Source organism: Zootoca vivipara, chromosome 5 (genome assembly GCF_965207765.1).
Source record: "Zootoca vivipara chromosome 5, rZooViv2.hap1.1, whole genome shotgun sequence".
Classification (NCBI taxonomy): Eukaryota; Metazoa; Chordata; class Lepidosauria; order Squamata; family Lacertidae; genus Zootoca; species Zootoca vivipara.
In genome coordinates, this window is record NC_142588.1 from 52,446,027 (window position 1) to 52,463,780 (window position 17,754).

The 17,754-nt window shown below is 41.4% G+C and overlaps 1 protein-coding gene across 4 annotated transcripts in view; it reads left to right on the top strand.

The window, feature by feature from the left end:
- SH3PXD2A (SH3 and PX domains 2A) overlaps window positions 1–17,754 on the top strand; it is a 267,552-nt gene that overhangs the window by 85,977 nt on the left and 163,821 nt on the right. Inside the window, exon 1 of one of the 4 annotated variants that reach the window (XM_088669621.1) lies at window positions 5,760–5,924. The exons of 2 other annotated variants lie outside the window; for them this stretch is intronic. In XM_088669621.1, coding sequence (XP_088525747.1) covers window positions 5,909–5,924 — 16 coding nt within the window. In that variant the 5' untranslated portion in view covers window positions 5,760–5,908. Of the gene's footprint in view, window positions 1–5,759; window positions 5,925–17,754 lie in introns of those variants that run through there. One more of the 4 variants, XM_060274715.2, reaches the window with a different exon arrangement.

A 17,754-nucleotide genomic window follows, 5' to 3' on the forward strand; every position in this document is an offset into this window, starting at 1 on the left:
GTGAAGGAGGGACAGGATCCTATATTCAAATGCTCAGTTGGTTCAACACATACGTTTTGGAACTTCACAGAGTGTTGCCCTTTCCACCTGTGTACCGTAACTGTTTTCATTTTTTTTTACTTCTGGAAGATACTTTCAAGAATTGACCCTTGGTGCTTATTTTGGCAAAACTTGTATCCAATCTCTCATCTGGCTGATAACATAGCCGTGAATCATTTTCCCAATTTCCCCTTACTGAAAGCAATTTTTTATCTAAAAACTGGAATGTTTCTAGACCTTATGGCTGCATGATCTCTTGATCAAATTTAGACACATGTGCCACAATGTGTGCCATGTCAACCACTGTCCCATCCTCCCTTCATCATCAGAGTTTTATTTAGCTTTTTTTTTTAAAGCAGGCTTTGAATCTGTCTACCCATTCACTCTAAACAACTTCAGACCACGTGCTGGGTTTATGAGCTGATGAAATTATCTCAATGACAATACATTTCAAAGTTCATATTTCATTTCCAGTCCCCTCAGTATCAGTCTGTTCTCTCCTTTCCCAACTGTTTAAGATTTCTTTTCTAGCTGCAGAAGACAAAATTCTGCAATGTAAAGGTTTGAAAAGGAACAGGCCACTTGGGGTGGGGTGGGGTGGGGTGGAGATATTACTTGGCTGAACGTCAGACATCACCAAACAATATTGAATTAACCTGCTACTTTAATTAGAAAACACCCTGTAGTTTTTACAGCCAAAGCCTTTCTTTTGTTGAAACAAATGCTTGGCGATAAACCTTAATTGAAAACCGAGCAACAAGAAGCTTGTAATGAAATCCTCCTGCTAGGAGAGGCATCAGACTCCTTTCCTGTGAAGGGATGTTGTTGACTGAGGGAAGCTTCATACTTGACTCTGCAATCTTCCTCATGGTAGCCTCACAGTTTACATGATAGCTATGTGTATATATTGTACTTTATGTTTCCCGCTGGAAAACATTACTCTGGGGCAATTGGGGTTGTCAGGCGTTTGTTTGTTTGTTTGTTTGTTTGTTTTGGAACATTTTCTTACTCTGCCTGTTAGCTCCCCAAGGCAGCTCCCAGATTAAAAACACAAAAACACAATAGAAATAATTCATGTAGATACAATATTTCCAGAAGATTCTGTCTGTGCAGCGTAGGAATTGGGTTTTTAGTGTGGTGGCTTTGGAATTCATCCTCTCTTAAATATCACATATTCTCTGACTCTGTTGTCTCTTTGGCACTTATTGAAGACCTTAAAGAACATCACTTTTAGGTGATATTTTTATTCTAAGCTGTATCTGTATTGGATTTGAATTATTGTTTTATATGTGACATTTTATATATGTTTTGATTGCTGATGTCTTTAATCGCTTTGAGATGTTTCATAAATTGAGCAATTCACAAATCGAATGAAACAAATAAGCAATGAGATAAAAACATTCAGAAAGCTGCATGAGAGAAAAGGGGAATATAAAACCACTGGGGCTTTTTTATTATTATTTATGTGCATTTCTATAGCAGGAGGTTAGAACAGAATTATGGCATGGTGAAATAAAAAATGTATTTTTAGATTAATTAATTAATTTATCAAAAACTATATGCTGCTTGGTTGTAACAAAACCTTTAAGCAGTTTACAAGAAATATTAAAATTCTGAATAAAACCAGTTAAAAACAATTTAAAATGTTTTAAGAAACCATTAAAATCAGCAGTAAACTAACAAACAGTAAACTAATTTTTCATACTTCTGTGTTTTTGGATTGGTTTGCCTAAACAAAAACGTTTTAAGCTGTGCCGAAAATAATACAGTGAAGATGCTTTCCTGATATCAATAGGCAATAGAGTCCTACTTTGCCACCCAAATTAAACTTACAGAGAGAAGAGACCAACCAAACCTGTTGGAATGTACAGGTAGTTCCACTGTCCAGATGCCACCACTGAGAAGACATGCCCTCATGTCCCTACCAGGCACACCTCTGAAGGTGGTAGAACATGAAGCAGGGCCTCAGATGTTGAATGCAGTGTGTGAGCAGGTTCATCATGGAACAGGTGATTCCATGCTGGAGGTGGTCATCCCAAGCCATTTAGGGCTTTGTAAGGAATCAACTTTACTTTGAATTGTGCTCAGAAATGGATCAGAAGGCAGCTCCAATTAAAGAAGTTCTGGTGTGATATCTTCTCAGAGACCATACTGGCAATTGCATCTGTCATTCTGGCATGTGTACAGGGGTGTTTAAATAACGGTGAATACATGTGGTGGTTATGCTTGCAAAAAAAAGGGTAGGACAACTCTAACAAAACCTTTCAGGATGCTGGTGATAATTGACTCTGGAGTCTGGCTGCAGCACAAACACCATATTTATTCAAATAAACCTTCCAGTGTTTGTTTGTTTTCAACTTCGGCTGCCTGGAGCAATATTAATTTGGAATAAGACTCCAAAGTGAAAGCCACACTAATTTCGTTCTGCTCTACTTACTGTGGTCCTTCCACAGGTTCCTTAGTCAGTGGTTAATTTGAATATTTCTTTTTAGGCTATTAGCTTTATGCTTTAAAGTTTAAGCAGTGCTCTTCCCATCTATGCAATTTAATGAGTTCTTTTGAAACTGTGTTTCAAAAAGGGCACAGGTTTTTTTCTGGGTTTAAATTAGGTGAAGCCATTATTCCATCCCTGTAGAAAGGTATAATAATTACATGCCTTACTTGGTGTCCAATAAATACAAAGATCAAATGTCAATATAATGTTTACATTTCAACAAATAGGATGTTTTCCAAGCACCCATACCGGCATGAATAAGAGGTGTAATAATCTAAAAATCATCATTGTTCTTTTCAAAAAGCTGGTTTACCCTCACTATAAGAATGTTGGTATACACATCACTTCCACTGTAAGAAGTTGGCCTGGTTTTCCTTAGACTAGTAATAATAATGAATGCAATTACAACAACAGCAACAATGACAATAGTATCAGAACTAGGCCTTGGTATGTGCTTGAAAACGAAAGAAAATACTTCCTCTTACCTAGACACTCCTGCCAGTTCACCTTTTCCTATCCACCAAAGCACATGCTTAAAACCAAAGTGGGTGTGTTAAAATGTGCAAACAAAAATGTTTAATCTTAGCCTCCAAATGTTTTACTTACTGGAGGCGGCTCCATCCTCAGCCTGCTCCTGTCCTAGCCTTCAGCTGTCTACCTTTCTACTGACAGGCCCAGTCTGTCGTCTTCCTCCACTTTAGGCTTAGTGTTGTCCTTCTGGTACTTGGCAGGGAGGAGAATGGGGACAAAACTAGAATTCACTGCCTCTGTCTCACATTGGCTTTGGCTCCACTTACTGTTGAGGCTTGAGGTTTCCCTCTGATGATTCATAGAGTGGTTTAATGATCAATCTCTCTTCCCAGGGTACTCTGGAAATTGTAGTTCAGTGGGAGGAATAAGGGATCTCTTAACAATTCTTGGCGAGGGCCAGTGCAACAAGTCCTGCACAACAGAACTTCTCATCTCCTCCTCTCTCCACACACTCCTGTGTCCTCCCCCCCCCCAAAAAGGCTCTGGAAGAGCTCTGGAACAGCAGAAGGGATATTGTTCCGTTTGACAAGGTGAAATGCTTGTGCTGACAGAACAGTTGTCATAGTGTGATGTTGAATCCCATCCAATGATGCAGGTGCCCCAACACACAAACTTTGGGAACAACTGCTTTAAAGAGAGGCGAAAAATTCAACATGTTGAATTATTAGTGGTAGTTAATACGGAAAGTGTGTGAGAGAAGGTTGGCCACAGAAAAGCTCATCATTGAGCCTTCCTGTGTTTGGTCATGAGACAAGAAGCTCACTCCCTGCTTCAGTCTAAAAGAGGAGGGTGTTAAGGAACTGCCCCAACAGACTTGATCCTATGTGGAGTTACATACACCTACGGCACCTGAAATGGCTGGAGTTAGGTATGCCTAGCACTGCATGGGATTGGGCTGATGGTGAGTTAAGAATCATAATGTGCTTTGGATGCTGAAAACACTGCTGAAATTAGTAATAGAAACAATAACACGGTATGCCTAAAGGTAGACAGCCAGTCTCACAAAGAATAGCCAGCCTTCCCCAAAACTGGTTAGTCAACATGAGTTGCCCTTAAAACAGAAGAATGCTGAGTCATGATAGATCACACCACACAATTATTCATGCAGTTGCTGCTTACGGTTGAAGTGAAATGCTAGGTTTCATTTATGTAAATATGCTAGAGCCACAGGCAAAAAGCTGGCTGTGGATTTAGAATAAATATGCAAAGCTTAGTCCCACCTTCTGCCTCTGCATAGCCCTCTTCCACCAATAGTACACAACTCCTCTCGTGTCTAAGCAATGTGTAAACTGTTTTCACAGCTTTCCCACCTCTTCTCTCCCTGATTTCTTAACTAGAAATTCCCTCAGCTGTCCTGAAGCATCTAGTTCTTTGTATCCCAAAGGCCCTATGCATGGGCATAGCTAGGATTTATGTTAGGGGGAAGTCTTTATGTTGGGGGGGGGCAGAATCTCAGTTAGTTAAGAATTTTTATTGAATTACTTTTGGGGGGCAACAGCCCCCCCTTCCCCCTGCCCATGGTCCCATGGAATATTTTACCTTCCCCGAAAGGGCAAAGCTGCCCACAAGCTTCCATCACAACAGCTGCATTGAATTTCAGCATTCACTGGCTTACCATTCCATTTTATCCTCCCAAAGGCATGCAATGGGCAGTGGAGGATGATCTGTTAGGCCAAATGGGACACGACCTCACCAGCCTCAATCTGTCCTCAGCCAGCCCCCATCTGCCTGCCATCTTACTTCCAACCAGTGCAGAAGGTGGCGCTGCCTCCCCGCTTCCTCCTCCTTAGCCTCAGTGTTGTCCTTGAAGAATTCAGTAGGGAAGAAGAAGAAGAAGAAGAAGAAGAAGAAGAAGAAGAAGAAGAAGAAGAAGAAGAAGAGGAGAAGGAGTTTGGATTTGCTATCCCGCTTTATCACTACCCTAAGGAGTCTCAAAGCAGCTAACATTCTCCTTTCCCTTCCTCCCCCACAACAAACACTCTGTGAGGTGAGTGGGGCTGAGAGACTTCAAAGAAGGTCACCCAGCAGCTGCATGTGGTTCACCAGATTACGAGTCCACTGCTCTTAACCACTACAAAAGGTCTCCCTGCTTTCCACTCTACTGGTCCCAGTGGATACCAGCCATCACTGGCTATGGGTTTCATGGCCAGTGGCAATCTAAACCATGTGCTCTCCACTACACCCGTCTCAAATGTCAAATAGTGAAAAATATTCATGAAGGGGGGGTAGAGCTTTGGTTAATTTTTTTAAAGAGAAAAGAAAAGTCCAGCTTAAGCTGTGTGATGTCACTGTGAGATGGGTGAGAATGTAGAGAGGACGGGGGTATATGGAAGGAGTTTTTCATGAACAGCAGCTCCAAAGAGATTTCTCTAATGGGCAATGAAAGCGTAGAGAGAGTAACAGTGAAGCAAATGAGAGTAACAAGGTAGAATTGTGGTAGAGAAATGAAGGAGTGGCTTGTGACTGATACAGGTTGAATGAGTTTCTCTGCCTTGCATTCTAGCTTTCTTTTTACCTTCCCATTTTCCTGGTTCTGGTATGTGGATGAATAGTAATCTTGGAAGCTCCCCATTCCCATGGAAACGAGGAAACACCTCTGATCCCTCCCCTCACAGAATAATTTTTTCTCCTGTGTGTTTGCCTCAGCTTTTGTCTAGGGCTCCACCCAGATTCTTCCATCTGGTGAGAGCAATAGGCGGGGAATGTTTAGTGACGCTGGGAACTGCCTTCTTTTCAGCAAGTTTGTAATAGCCTGAATCAGCACTATGTGCATTTCCCCCTAAGTTGTGCCTGGGCTTTGCTTCCATTTGCGTCTCCCTCGTGAGAAAAACAGACCTTCTGCCAATGAATTGCATCTCAGGTGGATATATATCATTTATTTATTTATTTAAAGCAAGGGGGGTGGGGAGAGCTGTTCAGGTGAATAATGTGGGCTGGTCTGCAGCTACGTAACCGGCTCAGGGACCAAACAGACATATAGCTGAACTGAAGAGTTATTAGAGTTATTATCTAGAATTGAGACCTTGCTCTCTCTGTGTGCTGAAGCACTGAAGTGTGGTGGTTTGAGGTTTGTGCGTTTGTGTGTTCCATGTGCGCTTAAGCTGCAGAGATAGAACTGGGGAGAAAATCTGTTGCTGTGTGTTTTGAAGAACTCAACATACAAATTATCCTTTCTCCACTCCCTTGTCCGTACCTTAAAAAGGCAAAATGCCCAGTTGCGAGGAGTCATAACTGCCAAAATCTGCAAAGAACCCTGATTTGGCATCTGATAGGAAGCTTTCAAAAGTTCCTAAAATGGACTGGTTTTCAGGTTAACACAACAGATATCTAACATGATTTCTGCATTTCCATGGGCAATGGAAAGAGTTTCACAGCACAAACCTCCTGCTCTACTTCTAAAGGAGTGTTCTCATAAATCCCTTTACATTCAGTGGGGCTTGCTCCCAGATAAGTGAGTACAGTATAGGAGTGTAGCTGAAAAGTTCAATGTGCACTTTTTAAGTTTTCAGTTTTCACTTCCCAGCACCTGGCTTGGAGACTGGAGCCAGAGTAGAAACACAGCGAAGAAGGGCTGGAGACTAATTAACTCAAAAAGTTAACCCAGCAAATGATTCAGAGGAGGCTGAGAGGCTTGTATAATCACTGCCACTGCCTGCTCTATCTGGTCCACTGCTGGTCATTGCTTCCATCTGGATCTACTTCCCCCTTCCAAGTAGACCACTGGCAAGAAAGCCACCTAGAGTCCAGATGAGCCACTCTGGGTTTCCCACTAAGTCTACTGCCACCTTTGCTCTTGAGGAATGATGGTGGACAATTGGGGAACAAGCCAGGACTCAGGATAGGGTCCAAGGGATTCTGGGAGGCAGGAGGCAAAGCATCCTGAGTGTCTTAGTCCCCACCCTCAGACGAAAGAATCTAACTGTATTGGCTTGGGAAATCCTGAAAGTTTTATTACATGATCTTTGCATCAGCTCAGGATACAGGTTACAAAGCTTAACAGGCACCAGCAAATGCTAGAATTCATGGCTAGGCTTTAGCACGGATGTTGACCCAACACTTGACACTCCCCTCCTGCTCTACTTTTAAAGGAGTAGGGCAGAGCCCGTTACTTATGTGGTTCACACCCTAAGCTAGAAGACTGAACCTGCAGTCCAGCGTTGCCCCTGCTGAAATGCTTTCATCTATGCAGCTATTGAAGGTAGTGAAGCCCTGTTCTATTTTTTTTTTGGCATCTGGCCCCCCTACTCAGAGGGCAATTCTATACATGCCTGCCCAAAAGTAAGTCCTGCTGTGTTCATTGGGACTTATTCCCAAATAAGACTATATAGGATTTTAGTATCATTTACTTATTGACAGAGAGTGTAGGAGAATTTTTCTACTATTGATACTAAATTTCATATAGTCTTGGATTCTGTTCTTGGAGGTACACTGTGCTGTCAGTAGCACAGCAATTATGCTTTTAAAATAAAGAAAAAATGACATACCGGTATCAATTTAACTGAATGATGACATTCAGCTGCAGCACACTTCTTGGGTTTGCAATTGCAGATATTAATACAGTACTTTCCCCTATATATCTTCCCCCTGCCCCCCAAAAGAATTATAACTTGTAACTTGAGCATAGCTTGCTTAAATACACGGTATTCCATATATCCTTTGTGCAAATATCACTAGACATATCAAGAGATCCACCGCACCCTGGTCACCATTTCTTTGAGCTCCTGCCACCGGGATAGAGATATAGAACAATGCAGGCAAGAACAAGCTGTCTCAGGAACAGTTTCTTCTCTAGAGTGATTTTGGCCTTAAATGGAAAGTCTAGACTTTGAAGTCATCTTATTTTACTTGTTGTTTTGTATTGTATTTACTGTTTTTAATTAGGTTTTGTAGTAATTTTGGATTATGTGGAATGCTTTATCTGAGTGGATGTAGCAACCGATATCTGAAAATTGCCATCTTAGAAGATTCATGGTTTGTGTGAAGTAAGAAGTCAAGGCTGAAGATGTCAGAGCTGGAAAATGTTTTGTACGTGCAGCTTTCAAATGATCCTCTTCAAAGAAATGTCCTCTCGTTTAATTTTAGTTAAGAAGTGTTTGTTGTAAGATAAAGTAGCACTCTGTGTGATGTTAAGAGAGCTCTTGAGGAAAATGCAATCTCTTGCCTTGTGTACTGTAACAGTACTATAATGGGATTCCCTGGCTCCTCCAAGCATGAAGGGAATGCCTAGTATGCTGGTGGGGTGGGGTGGGTGGGTGGGTGTGAATGGCTATTCTTTAGTGTTGACAAAATGTCTGAATGCAAAACTAAGAGAATGGCTAGGTAGAACAGTTCTCTGCAAAAGGTATTTTTAGATCTTGGGCCTTGTATGTTTCAAAGACCAGATTATTGTTTGATGTGTCACATGACAAACTGATGGTTTGTATTGCCATGTGTAGTCTCCAGGCTACTTAAATGTGGAAGGAGATAGGTTTGGACCTTGTGGAACTGGAAGACATTTAAGCTGCTTGATTTGTTCTGCCCTGGAGAGTGGAATAAGCAAGGGAGAAGCAATTTTACTCCCCTTTTAAGAGTTAAGCCTCCCCAAGGTGTTAATATTGCAAAGATGTGCCCTAGGCAGTGAAACCTAATGGAGAGATTGGATGGACATTCCCCAAGAACTATATTTAAACATAGATTAGCTGAAGTCTTTTGTTGTCTTCCAGAAACATTATGTTTCTCTCAGGACTCTAATGAAACAGAAGGACTGTATGTCAGTTCACCAACAGCTAGCATTCCTGAAAACCTTTATAAATCTACTAATTATTTCCTTGGAGTTTGTTCCTTTTGGACTTATTTTTAGACTTGGCTTGCCTAGGACTGATTACCACTGTTCCTTTCACTTCTTTCTCTCCAATCAAACATTGCATTAACATGGAGTGCAATATGATTTCTTTTTCATTTCAAGGCACTCTTGACACTGGGCTACATCAAACAGACTTGTGAAATGTCATAACAGCAATTAAAATAATAGCAAAAATACCAATGGTGGGATTCAACACTGTACTAATATGATCATTCTGCCAGCACAAGCATTTCTGCTTACCAACCTTCCCCAGAACAAATGGGGGGCAGGATTTGGGGTTGGAGGGTGGGGGGAGAAAGTCCTCTTGTGCTAGAGGGGCTTGTTGCGGTAGCTCCCAATAGTGCAGCGATTTAGTTGAATATGGCCCTAAGGGATCAATCCAAACCCAAGTTCCATTGTGACAAGCAGAGTTTGGAAAAGGGGGATCTCTGGTTGAACTGGCTGAAATCTCCCATCCTTGCTCATTATGCTTGCAGAAGTCCTTCATCCTGGCTCAGCCAAAGGTTGGGGTAGGTCCTGAAAAAGTGGCATCTCAGGAGAGGTGGGGTGGAGTGGAGTGGAGTAGGGCAAGTAGAGACTTACCTCTATTCCAAACTCTATTCAGCTCAGTCACATGATCTAGCAATCCAGTAAATAGTTGTAAGTCAAAGTCTATTTTAAAGGATTCTTTTTCCTCTACCAGACTCGGACTGGCTCATTTTGCAGTAGCTCTGCTCCTTAATAGTGTTTACAAGGTGGAAGTTACACCACCATCGGGTACCCCATGATGAATTCCGCTGGCTTCCTACAGTTTGGATTGCTGCGTAACTGAAGAAACAGAAGCATATTTCCCACTACACATAACATGCCGGAAGTTCATCTATACACTAAAAATAATTACACAGCATTTCGGTAGGAAATGAAGTGGAAAAATTATATTGGATTGGAAATAGAAAGTTGGCCTAGAATTCACAGGGCACATTTTATTTGGAATAATTCACACAGATTTCAGAGCTGAGTGGCTAAAAATAATGCTGAAATAAGCTAGGATCTTTAATAGAGGTTAGGTATTCTGATGATTTATTAATACTTCAGTTTATGAGAGATGAAGCAGGTTTTCTGATGGATTTCTGTGCGAAAGCTGTTTTTTAAAGGAAAAAAAAATGTTGACAAACTTAAATTGTTGGTGGTTTGGCCCATAAAGCTGATAAGAGCTGATAAGTTTCCCCACTTCTGCCTTTGGCATACACATTAACCGTAGTTACAAGATTATATTCTTGAAAATGCAGCATGAATTGTAGAGGATCCTAATGTAGAGGTGCCCATGTCCAGTGAATATGCCCTTCTGTTATAACTACTATTTAAAAATAAGTCCAATCCAGGCCTGTAATCAAGACTGGGCTGTGCCTTTGGAAATTTGTAGGTGAATAGATGTGTATGTAAATGTTTTGCATTTTGTCCTTTCTGTGTGCCATTTTGTACTCCAAAATGCAGTCATTCAAATTTCAGTGTTTGGATCTTTAATAACAATGAGATCAGAGCTAAAATATATCCTCAGCCTCTTGCAAATTGGCAAGGCAAGTAGTGAAACTTGAATTATATATTACTTTGTAACTCCTCCCTTTTGCCAAGGATCAAAGGGCACATCCCCTGTGCAGTTTCTTAAGAGTCTAAACCTTAAAATGAGAAATAGTGTCTGCCCCAAGGTTGCCTAGAAAGTCTAATGGCTGAGACCGGTTTAACGGCATCTGGTGTAAGTACCTTTTTGAAGCTAAGCAAGTCTGAATCTGGTTAGTGCCCGGATGGGAGAGGGCTGGGGAACCCAGTGTATGCTGCCTAGAGCTGAATTACTGAGGAAGGGGTGGAAACATAATAACAAAAACAACAATAACTTGAAAATGGTTCTTAAAGAGTTTCCCCAACTCTCTCATAGCCTAGTGCTGAGCAAAATGCATTTTTGCTGCCATATGTATCCCAAATGCTAGCTTTTGCAAACTTTAGTTTGCAATTCAAGTTAGACCTTTCTTTTTCCTGCCTCCCCAGTTCAGATATCGCTGAGCTACCACCCTCCCCCTGTCCTAGAATGTGGGCTGCCTTGTTCACCCATTCAGGATCTCCTGAGATCTGTGTACAGTGGTACCTCTACTTACGAATTTAATGCGTTCCGAACGCACATTCATAAGTCGGAAAAAAATGTAAGTTGAATCCCATAGGAATGCATTGGGAGAAAAAATTCGTAAGTCGAAGCAACCCTATCTAAAAATTCGTAAGTAGAAAAAAATCCTATCTAAACCGCATCCAAGATGGCGGATGGAGCTCTGTTCGTAAGTAGAAACATTCATAAGTAGAGTTATTCGTAAGTAGAGGTACCACTGTATAGTATATCACTGCCACTTCCATAGGCATGATCTCAATCGGCATTAATGCTGGTGCTGTTCTGTTCAGAGGTGGAGCCAGCAGGGTATGCACTGTGTGATGCTAAATTGTGTGATGAGCCATTTCATATTTTCGCCCTTAATAACCTGCTAAGCCCTCCTCCCCTTGAAGAGGATAATAGGTGTGAGCACGAGAAAGGATGAATGCTCAGAGTGCAAGGCAGAACAAACTGGTGTTAAGCTGCCAACCATCAGGGGGACTCTTGCTTCCTGTCCAATTATCAAAACAGCTGATCTGTGACATTTTAAGAAAGGGAAAGAGGCAGGGCAGAGAAAAGGGGGGAAAGGAAGGAAAGCCCTGACTACATAAATATTTACTTTCCAACAGTGTCACCTCCTCCAGCTTTCCTGGGTTTTAACTCTAGAGCTGTCAGAGTTTGCTGGGAATAACCAGTCTCCAGCCTTCTCTGTGCTGTAAAAACAACTGAATCCTTCCCTGGTATGGGGCCTCTGTTTAAAGAGAGAGACAACTCTTACATGCAATACCCTGTGACCACTTGCATTTTAAGTTTGGGAAGTGTTCTTAAAAATTGATAATACTTCTTCACAGTCTGGGGGTATAGACTCTCTCGATAACTAGTGTGATACATGGGATAGGTTTACCTGCATAGGACCCCAATTATTGACCGAGATCACACATACAATAGATCACACAGCCTTAAGTGAGTCACATAGCTTGAGCCGATGTGTGTTTACTCTCAAGCACAACTTCCAAGTCTAGTGTGTATAAGGTAGCAGCTTACAGTGCTGAGTGCAGCTTTCTGGGTTGTTGGGATGAAAAATGGCACCATTGTGATACTTTTTGTACCCTGAGAAGTGTGGTGGAGATTAGAGATTAATTATAGTTCTGCTATCTTTGGTGAGATAAGGACATGTTAGTTAGCCTCAGGTTGGGAAACCTATAGGATAGAACAATATCGTTCTCTTTAGTGCCTCTGACTCTTTTGTGGCTGACAGAAAATCTAGCCAATAGAATTATCAAAAATGCAATGTGGTGATCACAAAAATGGGTGATAAGAGCAGGATGGCCACAGTGGTTGAACTGAACTGGAAGCCCTTATTTAACCTCATTTGCATGTTTTATGATATTGAGATTTGCAGAACATCAAGAAGAGTCAGAGTTTTTTGGAATTGCTGAAATGCTGTTGGTTCCAGCCCCGACATTGCCATGCCTCATTGGCTCTACTCCAAACTTCTCTGTGGATATATGAAGATCTGATCTTGGGCACCTATGCATATAGCAGTCACACAGTGCAGGTGCTTAGGAATCTTAATAAAAAAATGTGTGGAGCATCTATGCACAGTTATGTACACATATGGATCTCTCTTTAGATTTTTGGCTCCCTGTGGGGATGGCGTCATTGGAGTCCAACAACATCCGGTGTGGAACTAGTGGGTACAGTGGTACCTTGGTTTACAGCCACAATTGGTTCCGGAAGTCTGTTCATAAACTGAAGCGTTCGTAAACTGAAGCGAATTTTCCTATTGAAAGTAATGGATTAATCCATTCCAGATGATGAAAAACCACCCCCTAAAGCAGCAATTTAACACGAATTATACTGTCTACCACCAAGACCATTGATACATAAAATGAAGGCAATAATCAATGTACAGTACAGTCCTACTCCCTCTTACATGTTTGCTGTACATATGGCATTTTGGAAATGGGGCTCTAGCCAAAGTGAACACTACCCCATGTAACATTGATTATGGGTGGTTGCCTAGCTGTGTGCTTGTGGAACTTCACATGCAAGTTACAGAATTTATTCATCTGAAGTAAATCACAGTTTGACCCAATCAGTATTCATTTAAAATCACCAAGCAACAGCTCTTTCCATATCCATGCATCCTGGTTCATCTGAATGCATTACTTTCCCAGTAGGGATACAGGTGCTGGAAATGAGTCTGCATTTCTGGTGGCAGGGTAGCCCAGCCTCCTGTTTCTGCTACTCAGTAGTGATGCCAAGAGCCAGGGTTTTCCCTCTGACACGCCAGAGGGAAGCACTCTAGCCTTTTTTTCTGTGCTCCTCCCTTGAAAGGTTTAAGCATGGTTAAAAAGCATACATGTTGTTTGCCCTCATCAGCCCAAAGAACTGGCATAATGCAATGCAGATGGTTTGTAAATTTGGCAGTGCTCATTACAAAGTGGAGAGTAGGCTTTGGTAATTTAGGTTAGTCCTGCAATTTACTGTTTTGTACACACTCTGAAAACAGCATGTTCAAGACAATGTGTGTATCAACATCGGGTAGACCATATTCTTTCATATCGCCTTTTTATAAACAGTAGCAATGGTGCCTAAATACAGGGCTTGTACAAACATGCATAAACCAAGAAAATTTATCATCATCTTTGGAAGAAGCCGGGAGGAGGGAAGAGGCACACATCTCCTGGTGACTTGGGCAAGTTTTTTTTTTTTTGCTGAGCTTAGAGAACCTGTAAGACAGCAGTTCTATAACACTTACCTAGGAGCAGAATTGCATAGGACTGCTCTGCCAGTCAGCCTAGTTTTGCCTGCATCTAAAATAACAAAAAGTTGGGGTGAAGTTAGGAAACACTTGTAATACCAGGTGTTGAATGTTTTGGGGTGCTGCTGCCATTTAGTCTCAACTTTCGTTAAAGTGGCTCTCTAAGTTTGAGTTTTTTTATTCTCTGTCTGTGGGACATTGATAACTTAAAACCTTAAGCTGTTGTTACATAAGTCATGTGTTATGTCCAAAATGATTCAGACAGTGGCATTATATAGTATTCTGGGAGACTTCAGGAATACAGAACCAGGTAAAGAACTACACCAAATTTTCATGCTCTGTTGAAACCAGAAGTGCTTGATTTCCCTAGAATTTGTGCATACTTGAGACATATCTGACAGTCATGTTAAAAGTCATTTTCTCAGCATCACAAATGTTTTTAATGCAAGTCCTGATTAGAATGCTTTAGAGATTTGTTTGTTTAAAAGCTAAGTGATTGATGCTTCTTAGTGCCAAGGAATAAAAATATTGGCTTACAAACACACCCCTGTTAAATGAAATTTAGTTATGTATGTCTTGCATTAAGTACCACACAGTGATTTTTGTTTTGGGCTTGGGTAACACGAAACCTTAGTCAGAGATTGCCACAGAAATGTGGAGCTTTGACATCAGTGTAACTTTGCTTCTGTTTTTGGGCCTTCATAAAACACCACTTCATGGGAATTTCAGACTTTGTTGCTATGTAGATGACAGACATGGATTTGCCTCAACTCCTGATAATTTGAAACAGTGTTGGGCTTAATTACCTCTTCTGTTTCTGGTCTACCACCTCTGCTTTATTATTAGATGTCTAACATGCCATTCAGATAACAGGAGAAGAAATCTTACATGCTATTCCTGGAGTTACTGGAATGCTACAGATACATACTTGCTGAGGCACTAAGCTATTCCACGGACGCTGAGGAGATGCTTTTGCTTTATGCGGTGAAATGAAGGCTGTGTTTGATAAATTGGACCCTAGTCCACAAATGTTTATGCCATAATGCACATGTTAGGCTTTAAGGTGCCATAAGACAATTTGTTTTTGACATAAATGGTTGCCTTTCCTCAGCGTATGAAGAGATGTGGTGGGGGGAGGTTCAGGGGTGTACTACAACTGATCATCCCATTTTTGGCCATTGCAGCTATTAATCTCTGACAGTTGCCCCAAGTTTCACACGTGCTGGTGGCCACACCAGTAATGAGAAGCAATACACTCCAGCCAAGGAGAGGGAGAGGGAAATACAGTGGTGGAACATCTGCTTTCTTTGCAGAAGATCCCAGGTTCCGTCCCCAACACATCCAGGTAGAATTTGGAGAGACCCTATATGAAATCCTGGAGAGCTGTAGCCAGCCAATATAGACAATACTGAGCTAGATGGACTAATGGCCTGATTCAGTAAGCAGCAACTTCTTTTGTTTCTATGTTATGCTACAGTTCCTCATGACATCCAGATTCAGGGAACTGTGGTTTGTTTAATCCTATGGCCCTCCAGATGTTGCTGGACTACAAGTTCCATCCTCCTGACCATTGATCATTCTGGCTGGGGCTCATGGGAATTGTTTAATTAGGAGAACAAACCAAGATTGAACTATGATTTCAAATCTTGCTTTCAATAAACATAGTTTAAAACAAATTTTCCAAGTCTGGGCATCATAGAGAACTGCTGTTAGTTTATCTGAAAATGCAAGTTTTTATCTCCTACTTACAGGTGTGGAAGTGAAGGAGAAAGTGGTGTGTGTGCAAGCCTAAGATTCACCACAGCTCATTCTTGCATCTGGAAACCATGTTTTTAACTAAGCTAGCCATTGATATTCTAGCCATTGCTCTAGCCATTGATATTCTCCATGAATTTTAATCTTTTAAAAATGAATCTATACCAGTGACCCATTACAACATCATATGACATTGAATTCCATAGGCCAGTTATTATATATTACTTGGTATGCAGCCCAACCCTAACCATATTTATCCAGAAGACCTGCTGAGTTCAATGTGGGTTACTCCAAATTAAGATTGCATAGAACTGCAGGCATAATGCGACTTTTTGGCAGTGGCTTTCTTTGGATAACTGACCTCAGTTTTAGCATCATGAAATAGAATGTTTTGTTTCTTTCCACTCTGTCCAAGCTATTCATGACTCTATAAACCTTCATCCTCCTTGGTCATCATTCCACAAATAAAAGGTTCCCTGGCCACATAATCTTTTCTTCACAAGAACAATGATCCATCTTCCTGATCTTTTTAGTCACTATTTTATGTACCGTCAGCTCTAACAAGATTTTAAATTTTAAAGATTTAAGGATTACAATCTTGTGGGGCAGGGTGTAATTTACACTACCATAAATCCATCAAGGGCACTTCATTCCCTGGACAGTTGCAGCAGTTCATTTCCTGGAGAGTTGCTGTAGTGTTGGAAAGCAAGATTTAGCTGTAAATTAATGGGTGCTCTTAGCAAATATTGTATCTGTATTTTAGATCAAAACACTGTGGTATGCAAAGCACATGTGCTAAAATGTATGTATGTGTGTTTTCCTCTCGTTAAGTAATTGAGAAAGTTTGATGCTTTTAAATGCAGAAGTGTAAATCCTTTGACTGTTTATAGAAGAACTGCATAGAAATAGCAACCTACAGGGTAATGGGGTTGGAAGGATTCTCAAAGGTCATCTAGTCCAACCCCCTACCAATGGAGGAAACACACTATTACATTTCCCCATACTTTTCCATTCAGTCTTTGCATCTTAAAAAAGAAACTCTATTTATTTTGAGCATTTATAATCAAAAAGGCACCTAGAATAGCTTCTAAAACGAAACAGTCCCATTCCGCAGGCTTACAATGTAAAAAAAAAAAAAGACACTGAAAGGAAAAGGGGATAGGGTAGGGAAGAGGAAAAAAGCAAACAAAACAGACAATTCTTAAATAGTAGGGCTGATGACAGCCAGCTGTCATAGAAATAGGTCAGGGGAAGGAGGCACCTGAGCTGGTTCTTTGGCAAAGCTGATGAAATGAGCCCTGCTTCCCAACTCTTCCACTGAGGCAGCCTGATGGAATGGCTGCTGCCAGTTGAGGGAGAGGAGACCTGATGGAATTGGTCATTTAGATAACACACACACATAGGTTTTTGTTTATTTAGGTCATGGACCCGAATTTTCTTTTTAACTTTCTATGCTCTGTTTTGATAAATGACATTTTGGAGCATGAGGCACTCTGCATGAGATCATGCCAGTGATAGAACTATTCAAAAGTAACACATAACAGTGGTAACAGCTGTAGTTCTTGCTTGGCATGCCAAAGGTCCTGGGTCCATTCCTTGCCATTGCCAAGTGGGGCTGGGCAAGGTCGAACATCAGGAGAGTCCTTGCCAGTCAGCGCTGACCCAATTTTGCCAAATGGGCCAGTGCTTTGACTTGGTATAATGCAGTTTTCTGTGTTGCTAAGATCTTGACAGTGAGGCAGCCCTGAGAAAGGGGTGACTATGCGGGCAACCAAAAGACTTTCGCGACTCTAATTCTAATCACATTTACTACTAAGTAAGTCCCATTTCATTTAACAAGTAAGAAGTAAATATGCTTAGGATTGTGCTGCACGAAGCTTAGCATTAGAAATAGCCTTACTCAGGTTTCCAGCGGGCTCCCTTGTCACCATTCCCAGAAACATAAACATCCTTCTTTCCATGTCCATATAAAATCACTACGATGAGGGGAAGGGGATCAGGGCTGGGTTGGGGAAATGAACACAAATCCAGCCAGTGAATGACTCCAGAGTTCAGGAGGGCTTAGAACTGTGCCCAGCCCTGGGATCTTTATGCAGGTTGTTTGGTGGAGTTCTTTTCCACACAGACACACTGCCAAACTGACAGGGTGGCCATCAGTAAGCCCTTTGTGCCTGCAAAAGATCCCAGACGAGTCGACTCCAGTAGTACACTGA